The following is a 27,751-nucleotide window of genomic DNA, read 5'->3' as shown; positions in this document are numbered from 1 at the left end:
TGTCGCGATGGCTTCATGAACTCCTTTGCGAAGCGTCTCTCAGCCTCTCTGAACCGATCGAGATGAGGCACGCAAAATATACTCATCGCGTATTACAGTTTTATACCACTTTCAGTACACTACAAATGGCATTTCTTACGTATTCATCATTTTAAATGGGTACATAGACAAAAAGGCAGGCAGAGGCACGCGAGTTTATATAAAATAGAGCGAGCAAATGCGCGTGCACGTAAACGACAGGCAACGCGACACGCGTGTGACGTCATCAAGTGCGACGAAACGTGAAACCAGAGCGCGCCTCGGGGGCTCTAAACTTGAGAAGTAAACTGGAGGCAGTGATCTAGACTGTGGGTTTTTGTCGCCGAAAGGAGCGGCCTTTAACCTAGCCCTAGAGGTAGGGGTAAGCGTTCAGAGATCGAGTCTATTGGTGTTTGGAAGTAGGGCTTTTTATTCGTTACGCGACTTGAATCACAGGCACGTGGAGTAATAAGGACCCCGCAACTTTGAGTTGTTCTGTGTCGCGTGTGACTTACAACTCTCTGGCCTCAACTTGCGGCACCCATTTCTACATCAGAGCAGCCACACACACCGCCGGCGATTAATTCTCATTCAAAGTCGCATATTTCATTCAGTTAGAAGTTCCGTTTCTTCGGACAGAAATAGAGCTTTTTTTGAGATAGTAAAGTAGCTACAGTAACGTATACAGCAGTTCAGTCAAAGAGCCGTCATTGTGTTACGGAACATCTGTTCAAAATAAATAAATACATGTGCAGGTCCACATGCCTTAAACTAATGTATTTTCTTAACTGTTTCAATCGCATCTCAAACTTGTTAGTGTAAACAAATAAAAATCTATCTATCTATCTATCTATCTATCTATCTATCTATCTATCTATCTATCTATCTATCTATCTATCTATCTATCTATCCTTATTTTATAAGTATAACATTTATCTTATACTTACTTATCATAATTAATTATATAGTGATTATCTGGGCTAATTTATGCATTTAAAAATATGGAACTACTTTAGAACATTTTCATTATGTTAGGCAGAATGCCTAGTGTTGGGTTGGTGATCTTGAACCCCTGCATATTTTTTTTTTTCTTCAACTTATCTGGAGTTTTATTTGTTTTTATACTCCTGGCAATTCTTATAATCAAACTCTTCTTTAGAGACTCAATAACTCATTCTATATATTAGAACTCTACTTCTCTATTAATTATCCATCTTTTATAAGTGTGTATTATTATTTTGTATGTTATTTTTTTATTATTATCTCATTTTAATACTTTTGTAATTTTTTACAATATTATCTTTTTGTAAAGCACTTTGAGCTACACCCTGTGTATGAAAATGTGATGTAGTAATACATGTTATTTTCTAAATGTTATAGCATGTAGCAGTCTTTGAAGAGGGATCTCCTTACCAATTCTTTTTTTTTTCTATTTTGCAAGCCCAAGAAGGGATCTCTGCAAAAAAAAAAAAAGACTTGAGAGATAAACAATTAAAAATAAGTAGCCAACAGATTCCGTAGCACTTTTGCCTTACCACGCAAGCATTTCTTGCATCAGAGAATTTGCTTAGTGTTTAACTAACCAGATTTTGTTTGTATGATGCAACTGCAGCTAAATTGTAATGCTGGTGCATGTACTGAATCGCACACACACTGTATTTTGTTGGAAGGTTTATAGATTTATTTTTCCTAACTATTGCCTTCGTGGCATACTGATAGATTTGTAGGTGTATCAAACCCTTTGTGGATATTGTGGTATAGCCAGGACAGAACCCAACCGTTGAGTTTAATTTTAGAAGGGAAAATATTGAGCAAACCAGGCAGTGTGGTGTAGTGTTTAAGGGTTTGGACTTCAAACCCTGAGGTTGTGGGTTCAAATCCTGCTACTGACACTGTGTGACCATGAGCAAGTCCCTTGACTTGCCTGTGCTCCAATTAGAAACCAAAGGAAATGTAACTAATTGTACCATAAATATTGTAAGTAAGAAGAATGTCGCCTAGTATACCACATCGCTCAGTTTAACACCTATCACTAGGTGGTGTTGTGGAGAAATCTTCAGAAAAAATGAGCAGAGTCTTCAGAAAGGCAGTCAGAACATGGTCCTCAGCCGGAAAAATGGTGGAGTGCCCTCTCAGGGTTGGGAGCGAGATCCTGCCCCAAGTGGAGGAGTTCAAGTATCTCGGGGTCTTGTTCACGAGTGAGGGAAGAATGGAGCGTGAGATCGACAGGCGTGTCGGTGCGGCATCCGCAGTAATGCGGGCGCTGCATCGGTCTGTCGTGGTGAAAAAGGAGCTGAGCTGTAAGGCAAAGCTCTTAGTTTCCCAGTCAATCTATGTTCCTACCCTGACCTATGGTCATGAGCTATGGGTAGTGACCGAAAGAACAAGATCACGAATACAAGCGGCCGAAATGAGTTTTCTCCGCAGGGTGTCTGGGCTCTCCCTTAAAGATAGGGTGAGAAGCTCAGTCATTCGGGAGGGGCTCAGAGTAGAGCCGCTGCTCCTCCATATCGAGAGGAGTCAGATGAGGTGGCTCGGGCATTTGATCAGGATGCCTCCTGGACGCCTCCCTGGTGAGGTGTTCTGGGCACGTCCAACTGGGAGGAGGCCCTGGGGAAGACCCAGGACACGCTGGAGGGACTATGTCTCCCGGCTGGCCTAGGAACGCCTCGGGATTCTCCTGGAAGAGCTAGAAGTGGCCGGGGAGAGGGAAGTCTGGGCATCTCTGCTCAAGCTGCTGCCCCCGTGACCCAACCTTGGATAAGTGGAAGAGGATGGATGGATGGATGGATGGATGGATGGATTTAGTCTTTTTTGCAGAGCACATAAAGCCTGTCTCAGTTCATGAAGTGAGCCCTGAATATATTACAGTTCTTATCACAAAAGGCCCCCCTTCAAGACTCGTTTCCCAATATTTACTCTACAGGGTTTCTCATCTGGTTTCTCTCTGGTGTTGCAGACCTTCTCATAACAATATTCTTGCCCCTGTAGACATCCCCATAATAATCTTCTTCCCAGTAGATCTTCTCAGTGGCTGGCAGGACATATTTGCCACCTGGCAGTGAGCGTCACCTGACTAACCTTCCCTTCATTCTCATGGCCTACTCCTGAGCTGTTAAAGATTGATGTCCTTTCTGTTAATCAATTCTTAAATATTCAATTCTTAACAATCAAGTTGGGATCAGAAGGACCCATATATAAAAACTGGACTGCCCAATTAATAATTCAATAAATGATTGCTTGTTGGACTATCATCCTGTAAGGCTAACATAACAGGCGACTGTGCCAGTAAGCGGCAGCAAGCAGATTCACTGATAAGGGCCAAGCTACAGGTAGCCTTGACACAGTGCTGCTTCATGCTTGAGAGAAAGAAGGAAAAAGATAAGCCTTTAACAACTGCTTCTTTAAGCTAACAAATATGTGCTACTGTATCTTTTTATTGTCATTACTAAGATGTATAAAGAAGCATTGGCATATAAACTTAAATGCTAGCCAAATCTCTCTCTCTTTATGTATACACTGTGTGCACAATTATTAGGCAAGTTGTATTTTTGGGTTTCATTTTAATATGAAACATATACAATGCCATCAGTCAATCCAAAATGTTAATAAACCTGAAACCTGAATGTTATGCAAAGGAAATGTGAGTGTGAACATTATCGGGGGAATACACATGTCCGCACAATTATTAGGCAACTATTAGTCTGCAGAATTATTATGCAACTAAATCAAAAGCTTACATTTTCCCGATCTCCCTTGTTTATTTTCATTGGTTAAAGTGAGAATAATAAATGAACAACACATAATTTCCAAATAAACATTTCTGGCATGAAAAAAAAAAATCAGTGACCAATATAGCACCCCTTCTTTTCAATAATCGCAATAAGCCTTCCATTCTTGGAATCTGTTAGTTTCTTGATCTGTTGCCGATCAACTTTTTTGTGCAGCAGCAACCACAGCTTCCCAGACACTGTTCAGAGAGGTGTACTGTTTTCCTTTCCCATAAATCTCCTGTTTAAGAAGGGCCCACAAGTTCTCAATAGGGTTTAGGTCAGGTGAGGAAGGGGGCCATGTCATTATTCTGTCATCTTTAAGGCCTTTACTGGCTAGCCACGCAGTGGAGTACTTTGATGTAAGGATGCACCGATACCACTTTTTCGGAAAACAAGTACTTGCATTTCAGTACTCGCCGATACCGAGTACTTGCCGATACCGAGTACTTAATAAAAACATGATTTAAATTTACAGGTAACAGCTTTAGTCATATAATTTAACAAAAAAAACAAGAAACTCTCGTCTATCCACTGGGAGGTTAGGCTAATTAGCGACACGGGGCTAACACTGCTTGTCCAAATATCCGTGGTGAAACTAAACGCAGAGGTGGCTTGCAGTAGGCTGTGGATATGTTTTTTCACGGAGTCGTGTAGTTTAGGCAGCTCCGTGTCAGTCATGTAGCGGCGGCTTGGGATATCATATCTGGGCTCCAGAACATGGAGGAGACGCAGGAATCCCACATTTTCTACCTCCGAGAGTGGCTGGTCACTCAATGCAATGTACTCGATAATTGCCTGTGTTATTTTCACAGCACGTGGATTGTCTCTGGACATTTTCTCTTGTCTTGCAAGAGTTTGCTGCAGCGTGGGTTGTGTTGGTTTAGAAGCGTGGGTAAACTCTTTGTACTCGTTGTCGTGTTGGGATTTTAGGTGCTTGATTAAATTACTTGTGTTAAATGCGCTACCTTTTGAGCCTCCTCTGGACAATTTCGCTGAGCACAATTTGCAGTCCGCCTTTGTTTTGTCGTCTTCATTCACTTTGAAATAGTTCCACACGGCTGACATGTCTCGCCTCACCTTGCCTTCTCCCCGCTCTGAGCTGCAGCCGGGGCCTGGGGGCAGGCACTCGGCGCCTGTGATTAACCCCTTACACGCCACTCAAACATAGACATTTCTCAGACCGTGGATTCGGTCCCCGGTATCGGGGGACTTTTAACGAGTACGAGTACTTTAGAAAATGTGGTATCGAGGCCAATACCAGATACCCGTTTCGGTATCGGTGCATCCCTACTTTGATGCATGTGATGGAGCATTGTCCTGCATAAAAATCATGCTAAAAAAGATGCTGACTTTTTCCTGTACCACTGCCAGAAGAATGTGTCTTGTAAAAACTGGCAGTAGGTTTGGGAGTGGAATTTGAGTCCATCTTCAACCCGAAAAGCCAGCAGGATGCAAATCATTTGTGTAGAACATCTCGATAGAAAGCATTCTGGTGTAGAACCCGGTGTTCATTTAGTAATTCACAAGTCCTATTACTTGTATCTAAATCTGAGGCTCCATAACAGAAACACAAAGCAGTGGCAAGAAACCCTCATGTAGCCAGCGAGCAGCCCTGCAAGTTACCTGTTGACATAATGGAGAACAAACCTGTCAGTTATCACAATTGCACACTAATTCTATGCTATGTAAAACTCATTTTATTGCATGCTGTTTACGTTTTTGTTCCCATTTGTTGCTTTGATTTATTGTACTGGTCTGTTGCGTTACACCCCACGATGTACTCTTTACCCTGATAAGTGTTTTATTATGGTGTCTGCTGTCAGTGCTGCCATCTAAAATAAGATGTGCTGGATTTTCACATTAAAAAGCTGCTTCATATTTACAATGTAAATTTGTCTTAATATATCCCATGCTACTCCTTTATTTCTACTATGTTGTAGATTCATTAATCATTTCTTACATTAAACTATTATTATGAAGCAAAGCTAGTGGCCTGCCATTCAGCACTTTTCAAGACAATACATGTTGGCCAAGTAGTGAATCCTGATGGGCCACCTGAAGCCTGTTGTCCCCTCACTCCACACTCGATATGAAGAGTGACGAGTTTCTGTTAATATGCTGTAGTGTGATTTCTCAATTCTGGCTGACTTGACATAAACTTTAACTGAGTTAATGCTATAGTAAGAAATTGAAGTGTCATTTGACCTGAATTACTGAAGTTTTGAGGGAATTAAATTGTGTTCTTTCAACAGCAAGGAAGACGCAGTTACCATTAACTGTAACGCCAATATGGATATGAAAGAGGAGACATGTGAGGCTGACATAAAGACAATGGAGTTAATGTCTGTAAATATTAAGAAGGAGGACTGTGAATGGGAGTCTATCCACCCTAACAAGGAGAGTCCCAGCATTAAGGATGAAGATTGTGAACTTGTAACTGCAGATATTAAAGAAGAGGCCAAGGAGACATCTGTCAGCATTGAGGCGCACACACCAAAAAGTATGGAGAGTACTGAGCCCAAGGTGAGGTCTGACAAAAAGAGGACCAAGAAAAAGTCATCAGTTAGAACTCGGGATGACCAGCCATCGTCTACACAGCAGTGTGGAGAAAGTAAGTGTGTGTGTGTGTGTGTGTGGTAGAGAGGTCTTGTGTGGTCTATGTGAACCTTTGTAGTGAGGTCTAATACTTTATGGTGAAAAGTGGGGACAGTGTTTCAAAGATTTTTGGTGCCTAGGATTTAATTATGAAAGAATACAAGTCTCCTATTAGACTGTCCAGTTTGTAGAATGTCTGTGGGCTAAGCTAGGGGGTGACTTTGTCTGTTAATACTGCCCGTGGACCTGCTAGAGTTTTATTTCCTACATTACATATGTCAGCTGGAAGGTTTTTTTTTTTTTTTTTTTTTCAGCCATTTCCTTTCATCCTTTGTCAAAAAGCCATATCTTTTATTAGCAGCTGTAAATGCGTGTAAACACTAGGGATGCTCCAATCAGAATTTTTATTTTTTTATTTTTTAGGGCTGATGGTGATCGTTACTTTTTTGTTACTAGAATTGACAATTCAAGTGTTTTTTTTCTTTTCATTTATTTGTTTTTTTTTTATTTTTATGTATTTCAGTATTTGCTGCTGAGCTCCTAAATAACCAGACATATCAAAGGCTTATGTTATCTATTAAAGTGTTAACCTTGGTATTTTTACATTTGAACTGCAGACCAAAAGTATTACCTGTCAATTTTTTATTAACAAAATGACATTCTGTAGGCTTATCATTTAGTGATCATAAAATACTAAAATAAAATTGCCATAAAATGCATGCTTTAACTAATAATACATACGCACAACATATTTATCCATTATACATATGGACAAAAAGGAAATAAAATGTTTTTCATAATTATAAGCCACAATTGGAACATAAGAAAATGTGTGAATTTCCAATTGGGATTAATAAAGTATCTATCTATCTATGAGCATAAGAAATTTGACAAACAACAGTAGACCGTTCAGTCCATCAAGCCCATTTGTTTAGCTAATAGCTAAGCTGTCCCAAAATCTCATTCAGATTATTCTTAAAAGATGTCAAGGTTTCTGCTTCAACTCCACAGGCCTAATGTATACAGTGCATACGCACAAAAATGTTGACTACACCTGTTTCCACACTCACTTTGAGATGTATAAAAATTAAACTTTGCATAAAACTACGCACGTTTTCACGGCAGCCTCACACTTCGTATTCTAGTTTTTGGTTTGATTTCACAAATGGGTGGCACCCAGCGTCAAAGCAGTGCTACTGTTTCTGGTATTGTGTCTTTCTTTTTTAGGTTTGCATCCATGATGTGGGATTTATCAAATTCACCGAAATTAATTGTATATTGTTTACAAATTTAATTCACTTGATTGTAATCATTCTGTAACAATATAATGGTGCACGGAATTGCCAAATTATTCCAACTACCATGGCTGCTTTAGGGTTGTTAGAAGACATTGAAAAAAGAAGAGTTTGGGCCGATATTTAGAGATGATGATGACTGGCTTCTAAGTCGACGTCGGTTTCCAGCAGCTTTCCTCTTCATGCTGTGTGCTGAAATGGTGCCGGCTTTACAAAGGCAAACTTTAAGGAATTGTACGCAACCTACTCCTTTGCAAGTTCTATACTCCCTCGGGTTTTTAGCCACAGGAGCTTTTCAACGTGAACTTGCTGATCGATCGGGTATTTCTCAGTCATCACTAAGTCGCGCCATGCCAGCTGTATAGGGTGGTATTCTTCGCTTGTTATCCAGATGGATAAGATTTCCTTGCACTGTGGTTGAACTGGTTAATTAAAAGTGCAATTCGCACCAACATCTGGTTTTCCAATTGTAACTGAAGTTCTCAGCTGTGCACACATTGCTGTTGCAGTGGTGCTGGACAAGTTAAATCAACCAGGGATGAATCACCAAAAGAATGAGCTGTCTTTACATCATCTATAGCAGGAGAACCTATAAAAACGGCAGCTCTGCATAGTCACAGGTGCTTTTCCCAACTAGTGCAGCAAAAGGCAAGCAGTTCTTTTAAGGATATCGAGTCACCTCAAAGAGCCATATAAAGAGCAGAGAATCAATCCATTGTGGCACTCGGCGCCAGTGCTACACAATAAAGATGCCTTCAGAGAATGAATTTGCTTATGTAAATAGAAAGTATCTCCACTCTATTAATGTGCTGCTGTATAGTCCACAGAAATCCCGTTGTGCAAGTATGTAGCGTGCCGCATAATGTGGCAGACAGTCATGGCTTCCCAGTACCTTAAGAGATGCAATATGATGAAACTGATCCTGACCCACCAAAAGATGAGCCAAATCAGACACTGTTATAACTTTGTTTGAATGTAATTAGCAGAATGTAAAAACAGGTAATCAGATGCAGCATTTATTTTTTAACAAGTTTGTTTAATTTGTGGTCAATATCACATAGTACAGCCCTTAGTTCATTGGCCACATCTTTTACAGCATCCACTATTTCATTTTGTGACTCCAGAAGAACATTCGTCATCACATGGCCAGATGGCCTCCCAGTGGTTTCTGAGACAGAGGTGTATGAGCCGCCAGCACCTGAAGATATGTTGGGCACAGCAGCACCATCACTGCATGGATTTGTGTCCTCAGAACAGGGGGTGGGCTTTTGTAATATTGTCTGAAAACAGAATAAACAGTTGGTGGGCTGCGACTTCATTTTCACATTGACTTAGATATATGACCACTTCTTTTTTTCTATTTCGGACACTGTGTGACTTTCTGAACTTGAACTTTCAAATGTCTCCGCCATGCTGCATCACTCCATCAACTTCCTTTTGTTGTGTATACCACTGCTTAAGCCAATAAATAGTATGTTTTTCCTTGTGTCCTCTTCACATTTCACTGAAATTCTCTTTTTCCACGTGCTTTTTCCATTGTCTTTTAACAAAACACTGAACAGAAGGGGCTATTTACATTGATTTGCATATTCAAAAATGCAAAATGTGGGGAGGAGTCAGGGTAGGGCTGTAGGTGCGTGCATGTGTGTTAAAGATAGATAAATTGATAGATAGATACTTTATTAATCCCAAGGGGATAAAGTTCACATTGATTGGGATTTATAAAGGGAAAGTGCATGACCTTTGCTTATGCACAGTTTTATGCATCTGAATTTTTTTGTGTGTACAAACATTTCCAGTTTTATCCATCCATGTGTTAGTGTGAATTCAATGCACAACGTTATACATGAGACCCCATATCTAAGTAATTTATTCAGAGTACCACAACTCGTTGTGTAAAGAAGTTCTTCCTGGCTTCAGTTTTAAATGCATTTCTCCTTTAATTTACAGTGATGTTCTTGAGTATGTGATTCATCCTTAAACTGAAAGAATGTTGCTGGATCTACTTTATCAGCGCCTTTCAGGATTTTAAATACCTGGTTGAGGTCCCCATCCTGTCTCCTCTGCTCAGTCTAAACAGGTTTGATTCTCTTAGACTGTCTCAGTAGAACATGTCCTTAAGTCCCATGAAGCACTTTGTTACTCTTTTCTTCACAACTTCAAGTGCTGCGATGTCTTTCTTGTACTGTGGTTACCAGAACTGCACACACTACTTCAGATGTAGTCTTATTAGTGCATTATAGGGTCTGATCACAATGTCTGTTGACAAAAATTTTTTATTATATAACGTAACATTTTATTTGTCTTTTTATTTGCCTCTGTAACTTGCTTAGAAAATGTTATGTGAGCATTAACCAATAAGTACTTTTCAGAGGTTGCTTCCTGTAGCTCAGTGTCTCCCATCTTGTATTTGTAATTATTGTTCCTGTTGCCCACATGCAGCACTCTGTACTTTTCTTCATTATACAGTAATCCCTCCTCCATCGCGGGGGTTGCGTTCCAGAGCCACCCGTGAAATAAGAAAATCCGCGAAGTAGAAACCATATGTTTATATGGTTATTTTTATATTGTCATGCTTGGGTCACAGATTTGTGCAGAAACACAGGAGGTTGTAGAGAGACAGGAACGTTATTCAAACACTGCAAACAAACATTTGTCTCTTTTTCAAAAGTTTAAACTCTGCTCCATGACAAGACAGAGATGACAGTTCCGTCTCACAATTAAAAGAATGCAAACATATTTTCCTCTTCAAAGGAGTGCGCGTCAGGAGCAGAGACAGAGTCAGAAAGAGAGAGGAAAGCAAACAAATCAATAGGGCTGTTTGGCTTTTAAGTATGCGAAGCACCGCGGCACAAAGCCGTTGAAGGCGGCAGCTCACACCGCCTCCGTCAGGAGGAGAGAGAGAGAGGGAGAAAAAGAAAGAAAAACAACCATCAAAAATCAATACGTGCCCTTCGAGCTTTTAAGTATGCGAAGCACCATGCAGCATGTCGCTTCACGAAGCAGCTGCACAGAAGGTAGCAACGTGAAGATAATCTTTCAGCATTTTTAGACGAGCATCCATATCGTCGTCTAGGTGTGCGAACAGCCCCCCTGCTCAATCCCCCTACGTCAGGATCAGAGAAAGTCCGCGCAAGAGAGAGAGAAAGAAAAGTAAGTTGGGTAGCTTCTCAGCCATCTGCCAATAGCGTCCCTTGTATGAAATCAACTGAGAAAACCAACTGAGGAAGCATATACCAGAAATTAAAAGACCCATTGTCTGCAGAAATCCACGGACCAGCAAAAAATCTGTGATATATATTTAAATATGCTTACATATAAAATCCGTGATAGAGTGAAGCCGCGAAAGGCGAAGCGCGATATAGCGAGGGATTACTGTACTGCATTTTTCAAGCGTTGTCCGAGACTTTTTGAATGCTTATTTCTGCTTCCTCTGTGTCTGCCTTTCCTCCAATTTTATTTTTACCACTGAATTTCACAAGCTTATTTACTATACCAGAATCAATGTTATTACTTTAAATAGTGCTGGGCGGAATACCGGTTCGTACCGAAATCCGTTTTTTATTTTTGTTATGATATGGATTTTTCTTATACCGCAACACCGGTTTAAATTACCTAAACAACGTTCGGAACGTGGCGCAACGGGAAATTGTTTAAGGGGGACCTTTTTCACTGCTACACCGCTAAACAAGCATACAACGGAGTACTTGCGTTAGTTGGAGGTATTGTGCTGTGAAAATGGACAGAGAACATTCTGAAACTGAAGCTGTAGTAGACGATAAAGTTGAACATGATGACACAGAAGAACTTTTGCTGGAAAAAGGAGTCACTTCTGTTGTCTGGAGATACTTTAGATTTAAAAGGTTGGATGTGGACCATTATGTTCAAATGTGTGAATACTGTTTCTATACTACTGGATAATACTGCAAGCCAAGTTGTACTTGTTTTATTTATTTATTTTCAATACTGTGTAATGTACCTGGGTACTGTGTAATAGTGTGACGACATGTTGACTTTATTCTCAACATTTCCACTTTAATCTTGATGGTTATGACGAGAATAAAGTCGACATTTCCACTTTATTCTCGCCGTTTGTCGAGATTAAAGTCGACTTGTTGACTTTATTCTCATAATTTGTTATTAAAGTAGAACATCATAAACTAAACTTCATCTTAAAATGAATATTTAATTTACTAGATTTTTTCAAACCCCGTCATAAGTTATGTAGCGCGTTAAATGCTTTGCTTTAAGTGTTCCCGGAGCCATGTTTATCGCTAGTGCTTCTTAAACTGACTTCCTCTTGCACTGAGAGGAGGCGCAGTCAGCACACAGAATACATTAATTTCATGATTTTCCTGATCCCTGAGCATTTAGAATGCTAAGATAAATACTTGATATAATTTTCATGATGAAATGCATTAAAGCATGTATTAATCATGTGGGGGCACAGTGGCGTGGAGGTTGCACTGTTGCCTCGTAGCAATGGGGTCCCGGGTATTCCCTGCTTTGAATTTGCATGTTTTTCTGGTGGGTTTACTCGGCGTGCTTCAGTTTTCTTTCAAAGTCACGTAGGATGGCGGGTTTTGTTATGCTATATTGACTCTGCTAGTGTATGTATTGCTTGTATTCACCCTGCAATGTGCTGGCACGTTCAGGATTTGTTCCTGCCTTGCACACAATGGTTGCTGGGATGGGCACAACCCTGAATGGACAGCATAATTAAACATGTATTACAAAGATTTTTTTTAAAGTTCTGAACACTCCATGGTCTAAGTTTATAACTAGTTGTAATTTCACAAGGACATTTATCGTGTGGCGATTGGTTATGTGGAGAAAGAAAAAGGAAGGATAGGAACTGGGGGTTTAATACGCCAGAAAGAGACAACACACATGAAATAAAGAAAGCCCACTCAGAAGAACATCCATTGAATTCTGTGTTCATGTCTTCGACCACCAGAGCACGAACCCAACATTTACACAATATTTAAGTTAAACCTGTACGATACCCAGTCATACATCCAGTTTTTTGTAACCTCGTCACACCTGCCATAAAGTTCTTTACACTGAATGTACATCTGGGGACCCCTTACTGCGAGGGAGCAACACTACCGCCTCACTACCGTGCATGATTAATACCTGCTTTAATGCATTTCATCATGAAAAATTATCTTGGCATTCTACATTTCCAGAGAGCAGGAATATCATGAAGTGAATGTATTCTGTGTGGCAATCGCTGCCTCTTAGTGCAAGATGAAGTCAGTTTAAGAATAGCGTAACGCATAGGGAACACTTAACATAAAGCATTTAATGTGCTACATTAACTTATGATGGGGTTTGAGAAAATCTAGTTAATTAATCATTGATTTTAGGATAAAGTTTAGTTTACGACATTCTACTTTAATGACAAAATAAACTAAGAGAATAAAGTGGAAATGTCGACTTTAGTCTCGACATATAGGTTTTTTTTTTCTTCCGTGTCCGTATTTTTTTCTTCACCGTGGCCCTAATACACTTCCGTAGGGCTATTCCACAAATAGCATTATAAATGCAAGTTGCAGTTTTATTATTTATGTATATAGCTTAATCTTGAAGCAAGGTCTATATTAATGGCAGTTTGCCTTAATGATGGTTCAGTTGGTAAAGATGTCATCACCAAGTTGTACTTGTTTTATTTTATTTTATTTTAATGTGGTGAATACTGTGTAATGCACCTGGGCTTGACGTCTTGGAAGTAATAGTATTACTACTGGAAGTTGCAGTATTATTCAATTTATTGTTATTATTTATTAGTTTAAATATTATGCATTTTAATAAAGGTAAAGTTATTTAAAAAGTCACTTTATCGTGTCGGTGGACAGAGATTGTTAACATTAACAGAAAGTGTAGTTGGTTTACAAAACATATTTACTATTTATTCCTTTTCTAAGACATGTTCAGTACAGTACAACTTTTGACAAGCACCTCTGGGTATTTTACTAAGTCTAAATGCCTCTTTGGATGGTTGAAAATATGTTGTCAAAGTTTTAGTTTAAATTGTTTGCAAACCGTGTTCAATAAAAAGGTTCTATATTTTTGACTGCATCTGTCATGCAATGTGATTCCTTCTCTTCATTAGTGCCACCCCCTTGAAGACTATGACTTTATGGGGCCATGTAAACCTGGATTAATACTTGTGTGCACATTAAAAAAATTTTTTGTACAATATACAATTCTCATGACAGTGGAATAGGTTATTCTTAGCCAGTAATTGCAGTGGAAAATGTGGTTAACATCCACTCATGCATGGGGAAAAAAATATCGTCCAATACTGTGAAACCGGGATAATTTAGAAAAATACCGTGATATAGAATTTTGGTCATACTGCCCAGCACTAACTTTAAATCAGAAAAAGTAGTAGGACAGACTTCCGAAGGACTCCATTGATGACCCCATTCTCCTCTTATCTGTACTCTTTGTTTCCTGCCAGTTTGCCAACTTGAGATCCAGTGTCCTCTGATGCCTACAGGTTCTACTTTCAGAATTAATCTTTGGTGTGTAGTCGAAGGCTTTTTGAAGTCTGAGTTGAGGTGGGCAGCTCCTTTTATATAAAACCTGTGAGTACTTTCAGTATCCCAAAATTGTAGCCCGGAAGCACTTCTCGGTGAGGCTGGAGCTCCACAAAGTGGGGCTTGGTAGTTCCTTCTGCTCACCCTGGCAGCACAGAACCCAACAGGGCTAAAGCAACGAACTACAATTCCTCATGTACACTATAGGAATCTGTTGTGGCACCATAACCCAAGGAGTCTGCCCCCTAGTGGCTCAGGAGAGACTGTGCCCTGAGCAGTCTGCCCTCCCCTGTCCTTCTTTACAATGGCTTCCTGGCCTGGTAAGGATCCCTGTTAGGTCCTGGCCGGGTTGTCTGTTCATGCCAGCCATCCATCACAACGTCCACTAAGGGTTTATAGATGAGACTTCTTTCAATATAATTGATAAAGTCCCATCCGGGCTTTGGGTAATTTTATCTTTAACATAATTAGCTTGAAGAACATATGACTGTGATATTATAAAATCTGTAACTGTGAGTTTATATTTATTTCTGCTTGGGGCATTCCATTTGTCTTTTTCTTTACATATGCATACGTGGGCAAAATATGTGCTCAGTTCATTTTCATTGATTTCTGTTTTTGTGTAGATTAGTACCCCAAAAATTGCTTGCTGTTTTTTTGGTTTCTCTTTTGAAATCAATCAATCTACTCGTCTCTCTCTCTCTTGTGTCTGGTATTCCTGTAAGTCAGAATTATTTGTCTGTATTTTTAATGTTCTTGTACAGTGATCTTTTCAGATTTACTTTGTATTAATAATAACCTTATTTTTCCATTTGCTACAATTCTAATTTAATTGTTTTGTTTTATTGGAATGTACTTATTTTGCACCTGGATCAGAAGGTTTGTCATGATTTGGTATGATTTTGGGTCCTCATAGGCCACCAGTGTTTATTTCCATCATTAAATCTGCTTCCAGAATTACTAGGGCCCTGGCCTCTGAGGTACGTAATCTTCACAATGTGATAAAAGGATGAATGATTATTGTCTGTCATGTTGGACTTTGGTTTTGTTTCATTTATAGTTGCTGAGTTTTTACTTGCTTATTCTGTGTTTTCTAGATGCTTTATCATAATAGAGTCTGCTTTCTGCATGTTATAAGTCTTTGTTTTATTATTTATTTGTGTGTTTTCAAAGATAAATCTCAAATTTTACCATGTTGTTATCACTGTTGCTTAAAGTGTCAGACACTTCTAGTTTTATTACCCTGTCTTTATTGTTCAAAAAGACAAATCTAGACAGAGATCACCACATGTTGGGCTTGACACAAATTGAGTGAGAAAACAGTCATTTGCCGTGTGCACCCTTTCAGTTTCCTCTTTTGTGTTTCTGACAGGGGCTTTCCAATAAGTGTTTGGAAAGTTCATGAGCACTATGTCCATTTGTGCACATAAGTCTTATTTGATTAAATAATATTCTGTTGCCAGAAATATCAAAATCTGCTGGTCTGTAGCAGACTCCAGCAACCAAGTCTCTGGCTTTCTTCCTTACTAGCCTGAACTTGCAATGATTCTGATGTGTTCCCATCTTCCATCTTGAATTTTTAGATATGGATATTTTTCACATATAACACCAGACTTTCTCCTTTCCTTCCTTGTCTATCTTTCCTGAAGCAGGTGTAGCCACTAATATCGTGTTCCTCTCCACCACTCTCATGTAGTCACGTCTCTGTAATTCCTACAATATCATAGTCTCATGTCAATGCTGTTGCCTCTCATTCATGCAGTTTCTTTCTAATGCTCCTATATTTTAAGTGAGAAAAGCTATGTTTTGTTTTTCTGTTTCCTTTTTTTGGTCGGGTTCAAATTTTTTTTTTTTTTTTTTTTTTTATCTTCAGTTTTTCACCACCCCACATAGTCTAGTTAAAATGTTTGCAGACTTCCTTGCAGATTCAGCGTCCTTCAACATTAGTTCCATTCTCTAGTACAGGGGTCACCAACCCGGGTCCTGGAGGACCACCGTGGCTGCAGGTTTTCATTCTAACCCTTTTTTTAATGAGTGACCCTGTTTTAGCTGCTAATTATCTTCTTTTGAACGTATTTTAATTGACTTGCTCTTGAAGACTCAGACCCCTTCATTGGTTTTTTTCCTTAATTACCAGCCAAACAATAATGAGATGCAAAATGAACCAAAACAACTGGTGTCCATCATACAATATCTGAAAATAAAGATGAAGGTCTCAGGAATGTTGATCTGCTCAGGTCACCAAACATTTTAACTGAGCTCTCAGAAAAGAGAAAATCAACAATTTTGGAAATGTCTGCTAATGCACAATGAGAGCAGCAACAAGCCATGGAATTAAAGAACAAGTTTAATTAACGACAAGAATCGTCACCTCATTAAGCATCTGAAATTGGTTGGAGTTTGAGGCCCTGAGTTAGTTGGTCTTCTCTTGGCTCCCTTACTTCACATTTCATTTCTGTTTGGGTGCCATTTAAGAAAAGAAATGAAGAAATTCAGAGTAACGATGAAGAAATTCAGGGGAATACACCTTAAAAAGACAATTCAATTAAAATGAATTCACAAGAAGTTAATTAGCTGCACAAACAGGGCACTCATTCAAAAAAGGGTTAGAATGAAAACCTGCAGGCACAGTGGTCTTCCAGGACTGGACTTGGCACCCCCAGCTCTAGTAGATGTGATCCATCTTATTTGTAAAGGAGATTTTACAGTGAAAGGGAATCCAGTGGCTGAAAAAAATGAAACCCCCTTGTAGGCAAAACATGTTCGTCACTGCATTATAAATGAATATTATTTTCTATTTATCTGTTTTTTTTCCACCTAGTGCTGGGAGGATTTCAGAGAATGTAACTGATTTGGTTCTGAGTTTCAGTTTGTTTGAAAACTCTAGTAAACTGTTCTTTACATTTTTTTTTCAGAATTTACAAGGCTGATGCCTTTAACAGGTTTACAAGTAAAACGGACAAATTTAAATCTTATGTTAAAACCTATTGTTTGCTAAACAGCAAAAGCAAATTGTTCTTTATCTGTTTTTTTTTTTAATTACAGTAATCCCTCGCTATATCGCGCTTCGCCTTTCGCGGCTTCACTCCATCGCGGATTTTATATGTAAGCATATTTAAATATATATCGCGGATTTTTCGCTGCTTCGCGGGTTTCTGCGGACAATGGGTCTTTTAATTTCTGGTACATGCTTCCTCAGTTGGTTTGCCCAGTTGATTTCATACAAAGGATGCTATTGGCAGATGGCTGAGAAGGTACCCGGCTTACTTTTCTCTTTCTTTTGCGCTGACTTTCTCTGATCCTGACATAGGGGGATTGAGCAGGGGGCTGTTCGCACACCTAGACGATACAGACGCTCGTCTAAAAATGCTGAAAGATTATCTTCACGTTGTGATCTTTTGTGCAGCTGCTTCCTGAAACGACATGCTGCACGGAGCTTCGCATACTTAAAAGCTCGAAGGGCACGTATTGATTTTTGATTGAAAAACAAACTCTGTCTCTCTCTATCTCTCTCTCTTTGTCTGCTCCTGACGGAGGGGGTGTGAGCTGCCGCCTTCAACAGCTTTGTGCCGCGGTGCTTCACATACTTAAAAGAAAAACAGCCCTATTGATCTGTTTGTTTTTCTCTATCTATGTGACATGATCTGCTCCTGACAAGCACTCCTTTGAAGAGGAAGATATGTTTGCATTCTTTTAATTGTGAGACGGAACTGTCATCTCTGTCTTGTCATGGAGCACAGTTTAAACTTTTGAAAAAGAGACAAATGTTTGTTTGCAGTGTTTGAATAACGTTCCTGTCTCTCTACAACCTCCTGTGTTTCTGCGCAAATCTGTGACCCAAGCATGACAATATAAAAATAACCATATAAACATATGGTTTCTACTTCGCGGATTTTCTTATTTCGCGGGTGGCTCTGGAACGCAACCCCCGCGATGGAGGAGGGATTACTGTATTCAAAATGTGAGCCGTTATACTAAACACAAGCTCAAACACAATCCACATTCAGACAAGGAGTCTCCTTTTTAATTAAAGGACAAAACGTAAAGGTCCAAACTCATTAAAGCAGGTTCTCTCTTAATTCCTGCCAAGGATTTGCCTCACTTTTCTCCCATGCTAAGTTAACTCTTTCAGGGCGGGCGTTGACTTTTCTCGAAATTCAGGGGCAGAGGACAAAAATCTGCTGTAAACTGCGACAAAATTCACCGTTACGTTTTAGTTCAACTCTCTGTGCTTGAAGGAAAGTTCACTTCATTGATTTGACTTCAATTGCCTCTGCGTGCGTGAATAGCAAGGAGCAAACGGCCTCTAAAATGGCATCGACGTCTGGCGAGAGACCAAAGCGAATACGCAAAGTACGCCGTGGATAACGTTTAGCGCTTTATTGCTGAATCAGACTCAGAATTGTCAGACTCCAATTTTGATTCTGGTGATGGAGATCGAAAGTGAAAGTGAGGTACCAGCATCAGCTGATTGTGATGCTCAACACGTTCGTGTAGCTGATGCACTGATGGCAACATTCGCCTGGAAGGACAGCCATGTACGATGACAAGAGATACAAATCAGATTGCGTCGCCAGCCCACCACGCATTCCTGCTGGCCATCGAGCCCCAACAGCAACAACCCCATGTGCAGCCAATACCACCAGCGATGGCGAACATGTACCGACAGCAGCCACAGCACACAGTGTGTTATGTTGATCTTGGTGTGAAGCCATTGCTTTGTGTGGAAAAAATATTCAGCCATCAAAGAGTTAAACTGGACATCATATATGTCTACTTCTACCATTCCTCTCCAGGCTAAGATTGGCTCTTCAGATTTCTGCTTCTAATAATAATAATAATAGTTCTTTACATTTATATAGCGCTTTTCTCACTACTCAAAGCGTTCTCCACTCCGGGAGGACCCGGGAATCGAACCTACAATCTCCTTACTGCAAAGCAGCAGCACTACTTCTCAATTTCTTTCTCCACTTTCTTTAATGTAAAAGCCAGTATTCTGACCTTCTCATTCTTCTAAAGTACCCATGCCCACTCTCTGTTCTAGTTTTGGCAGTAAAAGTATATGTGCACTTTATCAGGTACCGGAATATGTTGCTAAAAGAAACAATACAGTTAATTTGCCATAAAGTGTTGAAAAAAATTGTTTGAGATCTGCTATTTTTTTTAACATTTTATTGAATTTATTTAAAGCAAGTAACATTCCATACAAGCAAGTCAAGCTTGACAAGACAGAGTTCAAATCCAATCAACCCCCACCCATGACAGAGAGCTAGGCCAACAGACAGAGTAAAGCTTTAAGAGTATGATTAAAAAAAAAGGGAAGAAAATCTGCTTTCTCAATTTAAATGCTTATTCTAATGTATTATTGATTAGATCCTTCAAGGTTCTGAAAAAGTAAAGGCAATTACAGTTTGTCCTTCTCCACTTAAAGCCCATCTGGAAGTACACCAAACACAGCTGCTAGGGGATTAGTAGGGATTGTGACACCAAGGCTGTCTGAAAGGCATTTAAAATTTTTTGTCCAAAATGATGTTAGTTTGGAGCAGGCCCAAAACATGTGACCCAGTGAGGCGGGAACTTGATTGCAACGTTTGCAGGTTGGATTTTGCCCTGGAAACATTTTGGACAATTTTAAATGAGAGAAGCGCTCGATATACAATTTTAAGTTGAATACTTTTCACATATGGAGCTTGAGTGGATTCTCTGCTTTGCTACCTTCCACTCCTTTTCTGATATGTTGAGTGAGCGGTCCTTTTCCCACTGTTCTCTTGGATCTTTGAAAGGGAGGGACTGTAAAATGGTTTTATATATTACAGAAATGCTGTCTTGAGTCCTCGAAACTGATCAATATTTCTTCCGGAATAGAAGTAGGTGGGAGGTGAGGAAAACTGGGCAGATTCTGTTTAGCAAAGTTTCTAATTTGAAGGTAGTGAAAGAAATGTGTTGCTGGAAGGTTAAATTTGGAGTGTAATTGTTTGTAGGATGCGAAGACGTCGTCTGTGTACAAATCTCTAAGTGATTTAATCCTGTATGTTTTCCAAAAATGAAAAACTACAGTGATCCCCCCGCCTATCGCGGAAGTTACATTCCAGACCCACCCGCGATAGGTGAAAATCCGCGATACAGAAAGACCACTTTTTTTTTTTAATTAATATATATATATATATAGAGAGAGAGAGAGAGTTTAAGCCTTAAAATACCCCCCTACACGGTTTAAACACATGTAAACTTATTAAAACACACTTTGTAAACACACATGATATATGGATGTCGGGCTAAGGATATGAGTAACATCTCTCTATTATAAAACATTTTAACGTCATGCAAGACAAGGCAGTAAGACAGAAAGACAGCTGCTGTATCGGCTTTTAAATGATTAACACACAGAGCGACAAGCAGATCAAGCATCTTGGCAGAAGCAGCACAAAGTCCATTTCTCCTTAGTGTGCATTCAGCTTAACCAACCAACCCCACAACCCCGGTGTGTTCAGAACTCGAAGTGGCAGGAGCGTAATGCACCTCTGGTGTGGGGGGTTTGAGCGAAGCGATCGAGATCAGATCATCTGGGACAGAAACTTTGACGACCCGACCTACTTACAATTTAAAACAAGTTCATTGACATCTAACCTAGCAGTTGTTGGAATGCTTTTGGCGAGAAGCAGAACACGCAGTTTGCCAGCAGCAGCTGCAGAATAATCCACGCACTTCTCCTTAGCGGGCGTTCAGCCCTCACCCCCTCCTTCTCCTCCTCCTCTTTAAGAACTCGCAGAGCAACATGCAGAACAGGCATCTTAGTAGAAGCAGCCTGTAGCTGATCTGTCCACTTCTGCTTAGCATGCGTTCGGCTCCCCGCCTTCACAAAGCGAGCGGCAGAGACACAAAGTGGCAAAAGGACAGCTGCTTTACAGGCTTTAAAGTGATTGATGCAAAGCGCGACAAGCACAACACACCGCTGGCCAGCAGCTGCAGCAAGACACCAGCTGAACCGATCACATCTCTTTAGCGTGCGTTCAGACCCCCCTTCACAACCTGAGCAGCGTTATAAGTGCCGTGACAAAAAGATTTAACTACGCCCAGGGCAGGAAATAAAGGACAAATATTGTTTTTACTAAAGTTTTAAAGTAAAAATTAAAATAGTGCATATGTAACAATTCCCATGGAAATAACAATCACTTTAAATTGTTTATCTGGTAAACCAATCCCGGGGGTGGGCGAGCGAAGCAAGTAGGGGGCTCTGCCCCCTAGTAATAATAATAGTATTAATAAATCCGCGATGTAGCAGGGGCATGATAGCTGAACTGTAATATAGCGGGGGATCACTGTACTTATGTTTCAGAGGGTGGAAAATGGTGGTTATTGTGCAGAGGTGCCACAGATAAAATCTTCTATCTTGAAGTACTTCCTACATTGGTTCCATATTCTGAGTGAATGAAGCACAATTGGGTTGTTAGTGGCTATAACTTGTACTTATTCGGGTATAAAGCAAGGAATATAAAGAAGTACTGCAGGATTTTATTTCTATTGTGGTCCAATCCTGTGTCTGTTCATCTATTTGTGTCCATGTCCAGGTTTTTATCATTTGTATATTTGTCACCCAGTAATAACATTTTAAGTTAGGCAGAGCCATGCCACCTTCTGCCTTAGGTTTTTGTAGGGTTTGAATTCCAAATAAATGAGGTTATGATTTAATCTAACTTCTTAAAAAATGATTTGTTGATGAATATTGGAATGCTTTGAAAGACAAAAAAGAAACTTAAGAAGGATATTCATCTTGACAATGTTGATTCGTCCAGCTGAAGTGAGATGGCGGGTAGACCATGCAAGTCTTGCTTAAGTTTTTCCATGCAGACAGCAAAATTTTGTTGATAAAGAACTTTATGTTTACTTGTGATGTTTACCCTTAGGTATTTAAACTGGTCTGTGATGATTAAAGGGAAGGTGTCCAATCTAATATTGGACCTGCCTAATTTTCCTCACCTCCCACCTATTTCTATTCCAGAAAAATATTGATCAGTCTTGAGGACTCAGACAGCATTTGTGTAATTATACAAAACATTTTAAAGTCCTTCACTTTCAAAGATCCCAGAGTACAGTGGGAAAAGGATCTCTCACTCAACATTTTGGAAAAGGAGTGGAAGGCAACAATGCACAGAATTCACTCGAACTCCCTAAGCGCAAAGCAATTATTCACCTTAAAATCATCTATCGAGTGCATCTGTCTCGTTTAAAATTGTTCAAAATGTTTCCAGGGCAAGATCCAATCTGTGAATGTTGCAATCAAGTTCCAGCCTCACTGGGCCATATGTTTTGGGTGTGCACCAAATTGGACCAAAATCTTTAAATGCCTTTCAGACAGCCTTGGCTTCACAATCTCTCCTAATCCACTAACAGCTGTGTTTGGTGTAAATAAGTCATTTTTATACACTGCTCAAAAAATTGAAAGGAACACTTAATCACCAAAGTGTAACACCAAGTCAAGTAAACCTCAGGAATATCAGTCTGTTCAGTTAGGAAGCATAAGCGATTGTGAATCAACTTCACCTGCTTTGGTGCAAATGAAAGTGACAGCAGGTGCACTCCAGAGGCAACAGCAAGTGGTGGCCACTGACAATTACTCTCCCCTCATCCTTCCTGATGGATTCTTCTCTAGTTTTGTCCTTGTCACTACTGGTAGAGTGAGGTGATACCTGTAGCCAATTCTAGTTGCACACGTAATCCAGCTCCTTCAGGATGGCACATCCATAAATGTCATTGCAAGAAGGTCTCGAGAGAATGGAGGAGATACTAGTAAATGGGATGTTATACGGGGAGAGCTGGACAGGGCCATAGAAGGGCATCAATCCAGCAGAAGGACCGGTATCTGCTCTTTTGTGCGAGGTGGAATAGGAGGAGTACTGCCAGAGTCCTAATAAATACCCTCCAGCTGGATACTGGTGTTCATGTTTTGGAGTAAACTGTTACCAACAGACTCCGTGATGGTGTCATGAAGGGACCAACATCCTCTTGGGAAACTGTGCTCACAGCCCATCACCGTGCTGCTTTATTGCCATTCACCGGAGAATACCACAATTGGTAGCTCCACCATTGGTGCCCCATTCTCTGCACACATGAGAACTTGTTCACACTGTGGTGAACGTTATGTAGCCTGCAACATCATCTAGCATGACCAGTTTCGTGATGGGTCATTTATGGTCTGGGGGGACATATCCTTGGAGGGTTGCACTTGCCTCTGCGTGGTGGGAAACGGTACCCTAACTGCTGTTAGGTACCAAGATGAAATCCTCAGAGACATTGTCAGATCTTGCACTGCTGCAGTGGGCCCTAGGTTTCTCCTGGAGTAGGACGATGTCTGGCTCCATATGGCCAGAGTGTGTAGACAGTTCCTGGATGATGAAGGCAATGATGCCATTGACTGGCCCACTCATCCCCCAGCTCTCCTCGTGTAACAGCCTGTCTCTTGGTATCTCCTCCATGCTCTTGAGACGTTCTTGCGAATGCACGTATGGATGTACCTGGAGGATGTACTACCTGTGCGACCTGAATTGGCTGCAGGTACTGCCTTGTTACCACTAGTGACAAGGACACTAGCAAAACACAAAATTAGAGAAGAATCAGTTAGGATGGATAAGGAGAGAGCAATTGTCTGTGGCCACCACCTGCAAAACCATTCCCCTTTTGGAGGTTGTCTTGCTGTTGCATGTCCAGTGCACTTCTTGTCACTTTCATTTGCATTAGCATTAAAGCTGATGAAGCTGATTCACAATTGCTTATGCTTCCTAAATGTGGAGTAATATCAGGACACATTCCGATTATTAAAGGTGCATATCACATGCTTGACATGGCACTCTCTTTTAAAAAAAGAAACTGTGTTCAATATTGTGATAATTAAAGATCAACACTTTTTTTTTTACCTGCATAAATCAGATAAAATGAAAGAAACATAATTTTCAATATTGTTTTCAAACTGTGATGACACAGTTCTGTAATTTAGTTTTAGGATACATTTGGTATTTTTCAATTTGAAGTTATTTCTTCACAGCCATGATATACTGTATATTAGCTTGTCACATCAAATTGCATTCTAAAGTGAAGCAGTTTTTATAGATTTTTAAAGAATAACTGAGCTGATCTTGAATTGTATGATGCAGATGAAGGGTACTGGTGTGCCAATGTGAAAGCACATTTTGAAAAGACTAGACTTATCCTTTACCAAAGGAAGACCAATAATCTTGCCAGTTGTTTCTTTTGCATGTGATCTGTTTAATTTATTGTTTCAGCTTATTTGCTCCAGAGATTGTGCTCATGTGGTAACTAGCTGTAATACAGAAGGCAAGTTGTAACTTAAATATTGTGATTTCTTATGGTTTTAAAACATTGTCCAGAATTTAAATTACCTTATACAGGATTTAATGTTGTTCCTCAATATTGGTAATAAGACAATGGATTGCAAAACAAAACTCTTCTGTTTTTATTTTTAATCACAGGAAACAAACCTCATTGCTGTCCTGAGTGTGACAAACAGTTCTGGTACAAGAGTGCTCTTCAGAAACACAGAAGAATTCACACAGGAGAAAAGCCACATTGCTGTACTGAATGTGGCAAACGATTCTCGCAAATTAACCATCTCAAGTGCCACAAAAGGATTCACACAGGAGAAAAGCCACATTGCTGTTCTGAATGTGGCAAAGAATTCTCCCATTTTAGCAATCTCCAGAACCACAAAAGGATTCACACAGGTGAAATGCCACATTGCTGTTCTGAATGTGGTAAACAATTCTCACATATTAGCAACCTCCAGCGACACAAAAGGATTCACACAGGAGAAAGGCCACATTGTTGTTCCGAATGTGGCAAACAATTCTCGCAAATTAGCAATCTCCAGAGCCACAAAAGGATTCACACAGGTGAAAAGCCATATTGCTGTTCTGAATGTGGTAAACAATTCTCACATATTAGCAATCTCCAGAGCCACAAAAGGATTCACACAAGAGAAAAGCCACATTGCTGTTCTGAATGTGGCAAACAATTCTCTCAAAAGAGTGGTCTACAGAGACACATTAGAATTCACACTGGTGAGAAGCCGTATTGCTGTATTGAATGCGAAAAGCAATTCTCTGACAAGAGCCATCTACGGAACCACACAAGAATTCACACTGGAGAGAAGCCGTATTGCTGTACTGAATGTGGCAAGCAATTTTTTGACAGGCGACGTCTTCAGAGTCACACAAGAATTCACATTGGAGAAAAGCCGTATTGTTGTAATTAATGTGGAAAACAATTCTCGCAAATTAGCAATCTCTAGAGACACAAAATAATTTACACAAATGAAAAGCCACATTTCTGTTCTGAATGTGGCAAGCAATTCTCACACAGGAGCCATCTTGGGAGCCACAGGAGAAACATTGTATGGCTGAAATTAATGTGGGAAAGAATTCTATCACAAGAGTACTCTTCAGAAATACAGCCGAATTCACAATGGAGAGAAGTAGTGGCTTACTACAGGGACAACTTTCCTGATCCAAAAATCCAAACAAACAAATATTCCAAAGAAATTTTACATTTATTTACAACATTTATGATACAATTGGTTACCTTGTTGTTGTTTTTTTCCAATTGGAGAACAGGCAAGTCAAGGGCCATGCTCAGGGTCACACAGTGTCAGTAGCTGGATTTGAACCCAGAATTTGTCAGGGTTTCATCTCCAAATCCTTAAACACTATGCCACACTGCCTGCTTTGTGGTCCAATAGCCTGCTTCTCTAGCATCTACAAATTATTCATAGCAATAGACGCAGAGTTAAATGACATACATCTGAACCATAGCATCTTGATGGCGGGAACATAAAAAGGGAACAAGAGAAAGTCGTATGGGACTAAAGACCAGCTACTACTGGACAAAGTGATCATGGAGTGCTGTAAAAGGCAGAAACCTTAGTGTGGCGTAGATTGATTATCAAAAAGCAGTATATGACAGTGTTTGTCACTCTTGGATCCTGAAATGTCTACACCTTTACAAAGTCCACCCCATTCTGGTAAGTTTCATTTCAACTGCCATGCCTCACTGGCAAACAGCCCTGCAACTTCACCATAACAAAGGACGGATCACTATCCCAAACATAAAAATAACAATTGCCCTTTAAACATTACTCTTTGTATCACAGCAGTATGTTTTACATGAATGCAATTTACTTTAAATAAAACTATTTTATTATATAACTCAGTTATTGAATGGAAGAGAGTTTGCTTCTGGATGTGACCTTTGATGATAGACTAACTTTGAGACAGCATATTATTTAAATTGTACAGAAAAGCAACAGCAAAATAAATTAGATGAGATGTGTATCAGGACAATCATGGAGGACAGAGAGGTGTACATTCTATATGATATACACAGCATTGATTAGAGCTAGAATGGATTATGGAAGTCAGGCATATGGTTCAGCATCAGCTAAATTAACGAATATAAAAATGGCTGTTAAAATATGTGTTACCTATCAGTCTTTACAGCGGAAATGATGGCTGTTACTTGCTTTCAATAAATTCAATTTAAAAAAATAACATTCCATACAGACAAGTCTAACTAAATTCAGTTCAACTAAATTCAGTTCAGTTCAACCCCCACGCAAGAGAGAAAGAGGAAGGCCAACAGCCAGAGTAAAAATTGTTGCTATAGAATGGATAAATGGTGTAAGGCCTAATAGAGTCATTAGATTGACAGACAGCTGATCAACATTGAAGGCTTTAGAATCAATTAACAGAAGTAACCTTTTATTAGAAGTTAATCATATTATTACTGACAGGTATTTAAATAATATAATTATAAAATGTATATGTATTCCTGCACACAAAGGAGTGTATGATAATGAAATTGGATGGCTTCTGGATGTGACCTTTGATGAGTGACTAACTTGAAAGTAGCATATTATCTAATTCCATCCATTATCCAACCCGCTGAATCTGAACACAGGGTCACGGTGGTCTGCTGGAGCCAATCCCAGCCAACACAGGGCACAAGGCAGGGAACCAATCCTGGGCAGGGTGCCAACCCACCGCAGGACACACACAAACACACCCACACACTAGGGCCAATTTAGAATCGCCAATCCACCTAACCTGCATGTCTTTGGACTGTGGGAGGAAACCGGAGCGCCCGGAGGAAACCCACGCAGACACGGGGAGAACATGCAAACTCCACACAGGGAGGACCCGGGAGGCGAACCCAGGTCCCCAGGTCTCCCAACTGCGAGGCAGCAGCGCTACCCACTGTGCCGCCCTTATTATCTAAATTGTATATAAAAATAACAGCAAAAAAAAATGAGATGTGTATCAGGACAATCATGCGAGACAGAGAGGAGTACATTCTATATGATGAACACAGAATTGATCCATATTACTAACCGAGAATGCTAAACCGGATGATGGACGCAGGCACATCCGGCAATGGGGCCATAGCTGCAAAAAGACGTACTGCGCAGGCGCAAAAAGAGTCCGCGAGAGTCGGCTGAGGAGCCGAGAAAGGCGGACAA

At 40.0% G+C, this 27,751-nt stretch overlaps 1 protein-coding gene across 1 annotated transcript; it reads left to right on the top strand.

Annotated features, from left to right (window-relative positions):
* Positions 1-271: 271 nt before the first annotated feature.
* LOC114669310 (gastrula zinc finger protein XlCGF8.2DB-like) lies at positions 272-26,445 on the top strand. The gene is made up of 3 exons (XM_051927066.1): positions 272-400; positions 6,044-6,402; positions 24,711-26,445. The coding sequence occupies exons 2-3, from the start codon at positions 6,081-6,083 to the stop codon at positions 25,490-25,492; spliced, it is 1,104 nt and encodes a 367-aa protein (XP_051783026.1). The 5' UTR covers positions 272-400; positions 6,044-6,080; the 3' UTR covers positions 25,493-26,445.
* The last annotated feature ends 1,306 nt before the right edge of the window (positions 26,446-27,751 follow it).

The sequence above is a fragment of the Erpetoichthys calabaricus genome, chromosome 1, assembly GCF_900747795.2.
Source record: "Erpetoichthys calabaricus chromosome 1, fErpCal1.3, whole genome shotgun sequence".
NCBI classification, from domain to species: Eukaryota; Metazoa; Chordata; class Cladistia; order Polypteriformes; family Polypteridae; genus Erpetoichthys; species Erpetoichthys calabaricus.
Note: the sequence above shows the minus strand (reverse complement) of the source record. Positions and strands in the feature narration are given on the sequence as shown.